General features: G+C 40.1%; 1 protein-coding gene across 24 annotated transcripts in view; it reads right to left on the reverse strand.

The window, feature by feature from the left end:
- Window positions 1-3,259: 3,259 nt before the first annotated feature.
- The window catches only part of PLCB1 (phospholipase C beta 1), an 807,198-nt gene continuing 797,914 nt past the window's right edge, over window positions 3,260-12,543 (reverse strand). For 22 of the 24 annotated variants that reach the window (XM_053284740.1, XM_053284741.1, XM_053284757.1 and 19 more), the window contains one exon: window positions 3,260-6,098. In XM_053284740.1, the coding sequence (XP_053140715.1) occupies window positions 5,877-6,098 (222 nt within the window). In that variant the 3' untranslated portion in view covers window positions 3,260-5,876. The remainder of the gene's footprint in view (window positions 6,099-12,543) is intronic. The other 2 variants (XM_053284748.1, XM_053284750.1) reach the window with 2 other exon arrangements.

Raw genomic sequence — 12,543 nt, forward strand, 5'->3', positions numbered from 1 at the left:
GGAAACTCCCCAAGGGCCATCTGGAATTCAAGTGGATCCATAAGCCTCTGGGGGTGGACCATCCTAATCAGCCCACCACCCCTGCAGAGGGCAGACAGAGCAGTCAAACTAAACCCCACCAGATGATGATCTGTCCATGACAAGGGAGTGGTCTCAAATTCCCCCACCTCCAGATCATTTATTTTCCGGTTGGCAAAAACCAGATCCAGAGTGTGTCCCGCCACGTGGGTAGGGCCCAATACCAATAGAGACAAGCCCATGATTGCCATGGAGGCCATGAAATCCTGAGCCGCACCCACTAGGGGGGCCTCGGCGTGGACATTGAAATCCCCCAAAACAATAAGCCTGGGAGAACCCAAGGCCACCTCCGAGACCACCCCTGTCAGCTCAGGTAGGGAGACTGAAGTGCAGCGGGGTGGTCGGTACACCAGCAGAATCCCCAGCCTATCTCGGAGGCCCACCCTCAAGGACAAATACTCGAAATTCTGAGATTGCCTAAATGGGCACCTGGAAACGGGGAGGGTCTCTCAAAAGATGACTGCAACACCTCCTCCCCGACCCTCGAGAGGGGGCTGCTGCACGATCTGGAAACCTGGAGGACAGAGCTGAGAGAGACCAACCCCGCCCAGCGCATCCAACCAGGTCTCCGTCACACATACCAGGTCAGCACGCTCATCCACAATCAAATCGTGGATGAGAGATGTTTTTGCATTAACTGACCTGGCATTCAGCAGCAGCACCCTAATCCTCGAGGGGGTATCCTCAGAGCTCCTTGGGGTCAGAGGGTTGGGAGAAGGGCCGGAAAAAGGAACAGGCCTCAATTGCCTGGACTATTTTCCCCTGTAACGGCCTGCCCAACTCCCACCGCCATACCTCCCTCTGCCCGCTACCTGTGATATTGCTGCCCCCACTCCATGCCCACTTTTTTGCTCTCCCAGGCACATCTCCCCAGACTAACCCACCACGGCTTCTTGGCTTAATAAAAACCAGAACCAGACTTGTGCAATCTCTTGCTGACTTCTTGATTTCAGGAAGAAGGATCTTCAGGGCAGAAGGAGAAAGATCTTCTGGGCCCCAGGCAGCTCGCCCCACAGCTGAGAGCCACAAGGACGAGAGCCCTTGGGCCAGCCTGCCCTACATAGCAGCAGAAAAAGCCCCAGCCACAGCAACAGCCCAAGGAGATGTTACACACTTGAGGAAAGGTGGGGCAGAAGCAAAGCCCCAAGGAGATGTTACACACCTGAGGAAAGGTGGGGCAGAAGCAAAGACAGCACAGTCAGTGCCCCAACCAAGCTATTCCTTCTGTCTTCTTCAGTTGCTAATGATTAAAGTGAATCTGAGTTCCTTTGGGGGGAAGGGAAGATATTTGAGTTGTTCCACCATATTGACATAAACCTATTACTATGGTTGGGAGCATATCATTTAATATACATAGTTCTTTGTTGCCTATGAAATTGGAGAGGTACCTTGTTAGCCTTTTATTATTGTCATATCTAACAGGATGATCGTATTTGATCAATTATTGTGGCACTAAAGGCCATTCTAATTCTTAGATCTGCCACCAGAACGATGCATTAAGAATGTGTTATGCTTCTATTGGAACTATGGTGAGTGCTGTTTTAAAGAAAATGTATTGTACAACATGAAGTAAGTTCTGATATTGCTTTTTCTCCAGAGGCAATCCAGTTATATTTGACAACGCTTGGATATTCATCTTGTGTCCAGACACTACATTCAGATTAAAAGATGAACAACCAGTAGATGCATAAATGAAAGGTTTTGATCCATTATCCAGCCATAATTCCTACCCCAGAGGATTAACACACGACTGGCCCAGGTGAATATATGTCAACTGAGATCAACAGCTTGATCTCAGCCTGCTTACACCAATGGTAGTTCTTTGTTCCTGTCAGACACAGGGTATAAAGAAATCACCTGGCTAGTAGAGGAAAGTGATTAATTTTATTAAGCTGTAGATTGACCATACATTCAGGACAAAGAAAATAAACCACTTTCCCACATGATAACAGAGTTAACCTTTAGGATTTTTGCTTACAAGGCATGGTGAAGGCCATTGGCATAGATGGCTTTACAACTGAGGATAGGTCTAATCAGTGGCCATTAAGCATGATAAATGTACCCTCCAGGTTCAGCGGCTGCATGCCACTAAATACCAGTTGTTGAGGCAGCACACAGCAGGAAGGGCTGTTGCCTTAATGCCATGCTTTGTGGGTTTCCTGGAGGCATGTGGCAGATCACTGTTGAAAACAGGATACTGGACTATATTGACAGATCATGCAGGACTTTTCTTAATTAGTCCCTCATTACAGATGAGAAACAAGACATCTCTCTGTGACTACCGGATTTATATATGTCTGAAAAATAATTATTTATTCCTAAAGATTGTGTAGTTGATGTTGGTCTGTAACATCACTACCCAAAGAAAAATGTTTAGCAGTCTTATTTCTCTGAGTAACCTTGTTATTTCCACCATCATCATCTGCTTCTTTCCCACCTGCATAAGTTCTAGAACAATGGGATGAACTAGCTGCCATTGACATTTTGCCTAATGCAAAATTTGAAGTTAATTTGGGGGTTCTTCTTCAAGTGTTAACTACTGTGCATTTGAAGGGAGCTAAAACAATTCAGTGGAATTTTGTGTAACTCTAAAGGACCTCATCTCATCTTCTAGCCTCAGTTGGTTTCTCAGGATATAATTAATGCTCGAGGAGAAAGCTGGGTGCTTAAGGGAGCTTTTGACTATTTTATAATTTAGTGGATTTTATACTTTCTACGTTCAGAGAACCTTTCCATCTCACCTCTGTCTTCTGAGAAACCCTTGCATATTTGGTACAGAACTCCTGTGTGGACTAGAGACCTTGGGACATAGTTCTAAGTTGTACAGTCAATTCATGCTGGGCACTGGCTAGGCCTGTTAGGCTGTTGTCACCAGCACCTTGGTGGTTTGTCTGTGGATCTTTTGTGGGACAGATTGTCACCTCCCATACAGTGTTGTAGTTGCAAATTCAGACATGCAGGCACTCTCCATGACAGCTCCCATGGCCATGCCCACCCCAACAGCCAGAGAAGCTGAGAAGTCCCTGAGTGTCCCCACCCTCCACTACAGCCCTCCTCCCATATAAATTGAGTGTATGCTCTGGAACATACAACACATTTCCCCAAGGCTGTGCTTTGCAGGGAAAACTTTCCAAAATGCTGGGATGCTTGGAAGTTAGTCAGTGAAGAGAGAAAATACAGATTGTGTTAAGAAATTTTATTTAGATCTGTGATGAAAGCACATAAAATTACAAGTGGAAGAAACAACATGCCACGAAATTGCATAGGATTCTTACAAAAATGTGAAGTATGCATCTAAAAGGTTGAGAAACCAAATTATATACATGTTAAATTAGACGGGTTCCCCCCAGTTTAAAACAAATAACTATTTCCAATCAGCCAATTACATACAGTGTACATACCAATGTACAAGAGCAATATTAGTCTCAAAGGAAGGCAAATTATGTCCCTTTTAAGTCTTCTTAAAATAATCTCTTACAACTGTGTTAGAGTCAAAATGTCTGGTGTTTTATGAGCTAAAATTCAGTTTAAGCTGATAAAAGAAAAATATTCTCAGTAGCGTGAAGAGATCTGAGTGATGTGATTGTATTCAATGTAATACAATGCAGCTCTATCCTCTAAAGCAAAAATGACCACAGTATATTATTTCCACATGTTCAACACATAACAAGGCCAATACATAAAAGGCACAAGACTCTTACATCATAGACTCCTTTGTCATTACCTTACTTTATTTCAAGTAATATTAATTGTAAATGATATATCACTGTAAATTTGAACAATGCAAGATATACAATATTACACACTAAACTACAACTGCAAAAAGGGCACTGTACAGATATAAAAAAAAGCTAAGTACAGTCAATGGTCAAATACAAATGTACTGAAAACCAACCACAGCTGATAATCTACTCTGCCAAACCATTAACTTTTATTTCATAAATTAAAAAGCTCATCAGTATTTTTCGTAGCTGATTGGAAGCTGCGCTATACAAGCATGTCAAAGAAATTGCCTTATAATTTCTGTAAATACTGCAATTATTATATCCTGTCTAACTTAAAACAAATTTATTTAACCTTTATCTTATAAAATGCAGCATTAAACTTTGACCCTTCCAGGGTTTTTTATTTTATTTAATGATTAATATTAATATTGATCTTCAAAGTGCAAAAGTACAATAAATGACAGGAGTCATATTCTTAAAATCAAAATGAAAGTTTCCGTTTAGAATTATGCACCCTAAAATACTCCAGGCATTGTAAGCAGAGTATATTTTATCTTTTATATACTCTTCAAACAGTGTGCAACATTTCTCCATGTGTGCTGTAAATTAAGCAAAAAAACAAAAACAAAAAATACCCCCCAAAACACACCACAAAACAAAACAAAAAACAAAAGCTGCTCAGCCAAAGTTTTAATTTCCCTATGTACACTTATCATTTAACTTGAAACTTAAGTTTGATCTCTATTTATTGCTTACATTTAAATAAAATAAGTTATTTCTACTGAACTCCTGAGGGAAAGCAAACTACATATATGCTGTTATGTACTAAATGATTTTGCTATGATGAGACAAAAATTTAGTGTTTCAATAGTATCCACAAAGTAGTTCTATTAGTTTGGAGGGGCTGTAACCTCTCTAAGGTTAACTGTATAAATAAATTGCAGGATCAGAACTTCTGTATCATTGTATCTTCTGCCCAAATAAATCCCCCGCCCTCAGATAACAAATGTTCTAGCTCTGAAATATCTGTATTTTATATACATTTTGGAGATGGCATTTTCTACATGCATACCATACAGTTTTTCACACTATGGAAGAGATGTCTGTATGTCACATACTATAGTTAAAAACATTCTTATAATTTGATCACATGATGCAACATTAAAGTAATTGAAAACAATACTTTTGAATCACAAACTTATATTTTAAAGCAATATACAATACTGTTAAAGATTCTTGTGATTTCATGATTGCTTAGCAGTAATACCAGCTGTTATCACTGATCTACAAAATTTATTTCTTATCCCTGAAACTTTACATTCTGCCGCAAGAGCAGGCTCTTAGCAAAAACTCACATGCTCTGTCCATTCATTGGGATTTATGCATGTGTGTGTCTATACATATCTATATGAACTCACATCAGTATGAAGCATATACAAATACATGTATATTTCCTGAAGAGATTTCAGCTTGGAAACTTATGCTAGATACCACAATTTCAACAGAATATCTTGGCAGCAGATCGTTGTCTGATATATTGTCAACAAAGCAAGCTAGCTACTGGTGCTTGCTTGCTAACCAAAAAATAAAATAAAATAAAAAATCAGTGCAAGTATTAAGATGATAGAAGCTTTCAAGGTGCAGTTATAAAGGAGGAAACAAATGGTTAAAGTAAGTTAGGACAACGTGTTTGGAATATTTTGCATTGCTGCTTCTCAGAGAGGTCTATGAACATTTAACTTGCAAAACACACTGGTCCCCCAGAAAGCTCCACACAGTGCACATATCTTGAAAACCTCCCGAGCACATGTGGCCAAAAAAAGGGCAGCATTTAGCTAATTTACCCCTTTATGACTGCACAGAGCTTTTAAGCACGCTAACAAAACATAAAAGGCCTGCAAATATGTAATATCCTCACCAACAGCTTCTGTTAGAAATGCACACTTGTCCCTACAGATGTCTTCCATAGCTGAAGCTGCCCAATGGCCAAGAAAAGGATGGTACAAGAGGAGAGTATCTATCTGGAGAACAAGGTGGTGACTTGCTGTTCCACAGTAATGTAGGGAGCAGTAGTTAGAGGGGTGTATCAAATACTTTTCCTGGATTCTCTTCTAGCTCTTCATTTTGTACGGGTTTATGATTCAGTTTCCCACCATCAGAAGCCAGAGAAAGGGTAGAGCTGTGGTCTCCATCTTCACTAATTTTGCCTTTCATTGCTTCCTGTACAAATTCCAGAATTTCCAATGGGAGTCTTTTGAATTTGTCTTGATATTCTTGGTCAAGTTCAGCCTGTAACTGGAAAACATACCAATACTGTCATAAACAATATTCATTCATTCATTTGATTTCTATACTGCCCTTCCAAAAATGGCTCAGGATGGTTTACACAGAGAAATAACAAATAAATAAGACGGATCCCTGTCCCCAAAGGGCTCAAAATCTAAAATATGAGAAAGAATGATTGACTACCTGTTCTTTCAGCACTGGGGAAAAGGGCAACTGATCTCCACTATTTACGCAACACTAATATTTCCTGCCATTATGATAAGTCTCAGTGATCAGGCCCAGTTCAACGTGTTGTTACTTCAAATCTTTATATACTGCTCAACAAGAAAGTTCCTAAAGTGGTTTATATAGCAAAAGGAATTAGAAGATGGTTTCCTGTCCTAAATGGGCTTACAATCTAAAAAAAGAAAAAGAAACTCAAGGGAGACACCAGAGCTGCCGGCTGGAAGACCATGAGAGCTAAACAGGGACAGTTGTTCTCCCCCACTAAATATAAGAGGCGCCAACTTTAAAAGGTGCTTCTTTGTCCAGGGTTATATGGCTGGCCTCATACAAGCTCATAACCTCAGTCCGGACAACTTGTCTGAGTAGCAACAACAGTCTGTCTCTGGCCCTCTCATTCTCACTTGCCTAACCTGCTACCTGGCCACCAGCCCATTTAAAAAAACTTCCGCTGGCCTCTTGATCTATATCAGCCTGTGCTGAAAAAGGACCCCAGACTGTCCTAACCCTTCCGGGCCCTGACAGAAAGGGTTGATCTGAAACTTACTAAAACATTAAAAGGATGTCAGAAAGTATAAAACATCTGAATTTCAAATACTGATGTAAACATTTCAGATTCAAAATGCGCACTCAACATCTGAAATATTTGTAAATATTGATTTCAGTTCTACTGGACAGCAGTTATTGTTTTTGATGATCATTTGCCTTTGAGCTGATCAACTAAATTTAAACATATCTAGACTAGATAGAGAAGCCTCATATAGGAACTTGAACAAAAGCTTTTTGTTAGGAAGGAAGACTGCCTTTAGTATTTATTCTCTCTACTACAGTGGCATAACAGAACTAAAATTGCCTGAGGGGGAAAAAACCCTCTCAAACATCTGTCCTTTGCTCTGTCTTGCCAATATATTTTGCCCGCTGATTAATCAATTAAAGTTTAAGCTGCATTACCTACCAATTAAACAGATTACAGCTTTCAGATCTGATTTATGTACATGTGTCAACAGCTGCTAGGTAGAAATATCTGTACATATCTATTTGCAAAATAAAAGTCAGTTTTGCATACTCTTTTAGGATGCTTACTGTGGCTGTAGAAATACAAATAAGTTATATAACTAAAGCATAGATTGTACATTTGCAGGACAAGTAGAGCTCCTTATTTATTCTCAAATCAGATGCCACTGATGGACTGAAAGTGTGTGTGTGGGGGGGAATCCTCAAGGAAAAACAGGTTGCATTATTTGAAACATCAGTAGATACAGGTTCTAAAAGCTTTGGCTTCAGTTTATTGAAATAAGCACTCCCCTATCAGCTGCTGGGGCGTAATGAACATTCCAACTCTAAGCACATAATCTAGCAGGTAAGGCTGTTGGCAGAAACAATTTCCACAGAAAAGGGAGTAAAAAACATGACATGAAGTGTTGGTCAATACATGACATTCACATATGACTCTCATATACATACCGTACATTAAGCAGAGAGGTCTGTCTTTATAAATGTGAATGATGTGAGTATGTATACATGCATGAGAAAGGGAGAGCAAGTGAAGAAATGGATAGGGTGAATGAGTAAGCAGGACAAGATGTGACAATGGGCACAGATTACATGCAAAAAACCACTACAGTTAGATTAAGCATCTGATTATTAAACTAATACCACGTTGCGGTCTTCACTTTTTAATTTGTAGTTGCACCTCAATTTAAAAACCAAACCCAACCTCTCTTATTTTAGTATAAAAACTAGAATTAAAAACAACAACCACCCTGCACAGTGCGAGAACACATGAGGCTGACTTATAGGATGTCAGACCAAGACCATTGGTCAGTCTATTTATTTATTTTAAATATGTTGCACCTGTAAAGGCAATGGAAACTGCCTTTACAGGTGCAGGAACCTGCTGACTACCACAGACTTTATGTGATAAACAAGGGAGAGCCATGCTGGAAAGCCCAGATATGTAGATTCATTCCTTCCATCATCACCACTTCATGCATTTGAAAGAGGCTCCAGATCTGCACTCCAGTCTGTCTCTCAAAGTGATATTAGAATGTTAGAATTTCCAAGGGACTGCAGCCATGGAGACAGACCACACCATTTTCATCAATAAAAAATAATGAGCTCAATATCTGTTGAGGTGAAAGTCACTCTGGTTATATGTGGGTGTTCAGCAAACAGACATAGATCAGGTTTCTGAAGGCTGTCTTCCAATATAGTAGAACCCTCAAGGGACAAAGTGGTTATTTCATTGCATCCTAGAAAACTGCTCTTTCTGGTATAGGTGGCTTGGTAGAGGCTATTAATCCTGATGGTTCTTCAGGGGATAGTTCTACATATTAGTCAAAACATTGGTGTATCTTCTGTTACATAAAAGATGTACCTCAAGTGCAACACTTGACATTCCCTCAGGGCTACTTTATGATTATGATTTCTGACTCAGAGAGTCATCCGTGTGGTACATGGACTGGGATGCTGTGCAGCTATTCCAGCATTCAATAAGTGGGCAGGATCCAGTCTAATTAGTCATGACTAAGCACCAAGGAAATCAATCAGATCAGTTAGGTATGGCTAACTTAAGCCTCATTCATTTCAATGGGGCTTAGTGATGACTAACTTAGTTGGGATGTTGCTCACTGAAAATGTACTTGTAAAATTTGAACATGAGTGCAAAATGTGAGCCTTTTATCTCTTTGCCTATGTCCTGTTATTGATAGACTGTGAACCCCTTTTGGACAGAAGTATTAACATTTAGGAAAAAATGCTGTAAGCTGCTCTGAGTACACAGAATAACAGATGATAGACATATAATCAAAATCAATAAAAGAACTTAAGTTCAGGTGTTGGAAAGGGATACATGGTTCAAATACTGTTCTCATATGCATGTTCAAAACAAAAAGACACTTCAAATTTTAAAGGGAAACAAGGGATTTCCCCCCATTTTGGTCACTATACAACTAATCTGCCGAAAGAGTTTATGAACTTTGCTTTCACCAAGTGATAGCTTTTGTGAGGCTCATTTTGCATCATTAGCAATTAATGTTTTATGCCACTTCAGATGAAACTATCTAGAACAAAAAGGAAAAACCAGGTAGTGGGCAGCTGAGGTTCTAAATGCAGTACAGAGCTAGATCAAGCCCTCTCCTAGTAAAATTACTTTATTGCCTCAGGGGTAGTTTATACAATTTGCTCTACTGGAAATTCAACTGTAATCACAGCTTCACATCTGAGTCGCCAAAATGTTCTGCTCAAAACCAAAAAGCAGTTCATTTCTTCAGTGAGTCATTAAGGGCCAAACTACACAGTGTGCATACTGTGCATTCTGTGCTGCTGTCTAAATAGCAGCCATTGGCGACAGGCCTCCTGCCCTGCAGTTACAATGAAAATCCCATCTCTAAAACTGTTTGCCTTGGGAGGGAAGCTGCCATTGGCACTAATGGAAGCTTCCCTTCTGGGGTTAATAGCAACTTTAGGGGCAAAATTTTTGCTGGGTCTGTGGCATGGGATGTAAATGTTAAATATCCCCCAATCCTCACCAACCCCTGCACCAAAGCTGCTATTTAGCTTCACGTACACACACACACACACAACATATTTATCGTAATGTGTAAATGTTTATTTGGAAGTAGATGGACTTTAGACTTCATAGACAGAGGGTGCAAGTGTGCATCACAGAACTGTATATATGCAAATATGGCATCCTGAAGAGGTTAAAGGAACTTGTTGTCTAGGCCCCAGTGTTTCGGATGGCATTTAATCAATCAATTAGTCCCTAAACAGTCACCCAAATATAGGTTTGCTCCTGCAAGCATTTCTCCAGTTTCAGTCCCTGTTTCTCCTTTGATCACCCGGACTGCTGCACCACAATCTATTTATTCTACAGTGGAGTGACGGTCTGCTATTTTGTTATAGGGAAAAGGAGGCTCACAAACATTCCTAAGAAAAGGTAATGTTGGAAATGAATTCTTCTTAGAAAGACATGGATTATGTGCTGCTATCTGATAAAGTTCTCATGACGACATCCAAGTTAACAGGTACACAAGGGTCATTTATAAAAAGTTGACTCAATCGGGATCCTGTTTATGATGCTTTGAAAACACAGCAGCCATGAGAACAAAGACCAAAGTTAAATAGCAATGAGAGCAGCTAAGTCAGAGCAAATATGTGTGAGCTCTTTGGTTATTTGACATTAACATGCACACCTTAGTTGTATTTTAATGCCCATATAACACGTGAAACAGTCCTAATTCATGCTTTACTAAGGGATGGCACGCACACCCTTTTAATCTCATAGTTTAGATCTAATGCACTATTTATTTTATTTATTTATTTTTACATTTCTATACCGCCTTTCGTTAAAAACACAACCCCAAGGCGGTTTACAAAAATTAAAACATACAATAAAAAAGCAATAAAAAACATCAAGCTAAAAACATATAAAAACAGCCATAAAAACAATACAACAGATAAAAACACACAGAAGCCGCAGTAAAATTATGTAAAAGCCTGGGTAAAAAGCCAAGTCTTTACAAGCTTTCTAAAAGCCGTGATGGAGTCCGAGGAACGAATGGCCACTGGGAGAGCATTCCAGAGTCTAGGAGCAGCAACAAAGAAGGCCCTGTCCCAAGTGCACGACAGCCTGGCCTTCCTCATTGTCGGCACCCGGAGCAGGGCCCCCTCAGATGTCCTCGTCAGGCGGGCAGCAACCCTTGGGAGCAGGCGGTCCCTCAAATACCCCGGGTGAACATCTCCAGAGGCAACTGCAGTCCATTTCCACCACAGAAGCACACTGTAATCCCAAGCCTGAGCTCTTCTGTGTAGTACTGTTGCTATTAGTAGAACCCCAAGAATCACAGCTTTCATTTCAGAACAAAAAAGCCAAGAGATGCTCCAGCCAACATTAAGCCCTTTTAAACTGCATTGATTTCAGGGGAACAGTTAAAGCTCTCAGAGTGCTCCCATTAAAACCAAAGGGGCTTTCTTAAAGAGTTTAACTATGGCTGAATCATGTCTTAAATTTCCAGCACTTATTGCAAAATTGTGTAGTAGCAAACATTTTTGATGTTGCCCTCATATACTACAGCATTGAATAAGCTGTTTCCCTTCCCACAACCCCCCCCCAAACTTTTAAAATACAAATACTCATTTAGTTTTTGTTCATTTTAATTGGTCACATCCATAACTTGTAAAATATATATTTTGCTTTAATTCATGCATGTGTCAAATAGGTGCACATGTTCTTGAAGCAGGTCTGAAAGGGACAGTAGATGTCCAATGCAGGTTCACAAGCCCGGCATAAGCACATAAAACCCCTGGGCAAATGCCAGAGCGCCAGGGCCCCAGGGCTCTGAGAGGGCCTGCCATTAGACCCCCACCCTGTTCCCAGACAAACTAGGTTTTCTGTACGCAAGGGATTTTCTTCAGTTATGTGACTCTCCACTTACACTTGGAAATTTCAAAATCTGGGCACAGGCTAACCATCTAATACTGGAGTTGATGACTGGCAGATGTAGTTGTGATACAGAAGCAGGCCCTTGAGCCTATGGAGATTATTTATCAAGTCTCCATAGAATGAGCCCTTTGTAAATAGCAAGCATTCCCCTTGCTACATCTATTGCAACTCATGTGATGATGATGATGATGATGATGATGATGATGATGATGATGATGATGCAAGTCCATCAAACAGTAGAGGAGGAGAAAAGAGGCCTTGAAGAATATATAAAGGACAGTGAAGAAGATGCACTTAAAATGGTCAATAACAAGAAACTATTAAACACCAATGAAACAAAGTACTACAATCAGTTGTTGTAAAAAGATCGCACAGACGGACTACAAACAAAGGCAAGACAAGGTAGCAGGGATGATACACTGGAACATCTGCAAAAAACACAAGCTACCTGTAGCCAAAGGTTGGTGGGACAATAAAATTGAAAAAGTCATAGAAAATGAAGATGCAAAAATATTATGGGACTTCCGACTACAAACAGGCAAACATCTGCCACACAATACACCAGATATAACTGTAGTCGAGAAGAAAGAAAAACAAGTCAAAATAATCGACATAGCAATACCAAGTGAGAGCAGAATAGAAGAAAAAGAAATAGAAAAAAATAACAAAATACAAAGATCTACAAACTGACATTGAAAGGCTATGGCAGAAGAAGACCAAAATAATCCCAGTAGTAATTGGCGCCCTAGGTGTAATTCCAATACAGCTTGAAGAGCACCTCAACAC

Source organism: Hemicordylus capensis, chromosome 1 (genome assembly GCF_027244095.1).
Source record: "Hemicordylus capensis ecotype Gifberg chromosome 1, rHemCap1.1.pri, whole genome shotgun sequence".
Classification (NCBI taxonomy): domain Eukaryota; kingdom Metazoa; phylum Chordata; class Lepidosauria; order Squamata; family Cordylidae; genus Hemicordylus; species Hemicordylus capensis.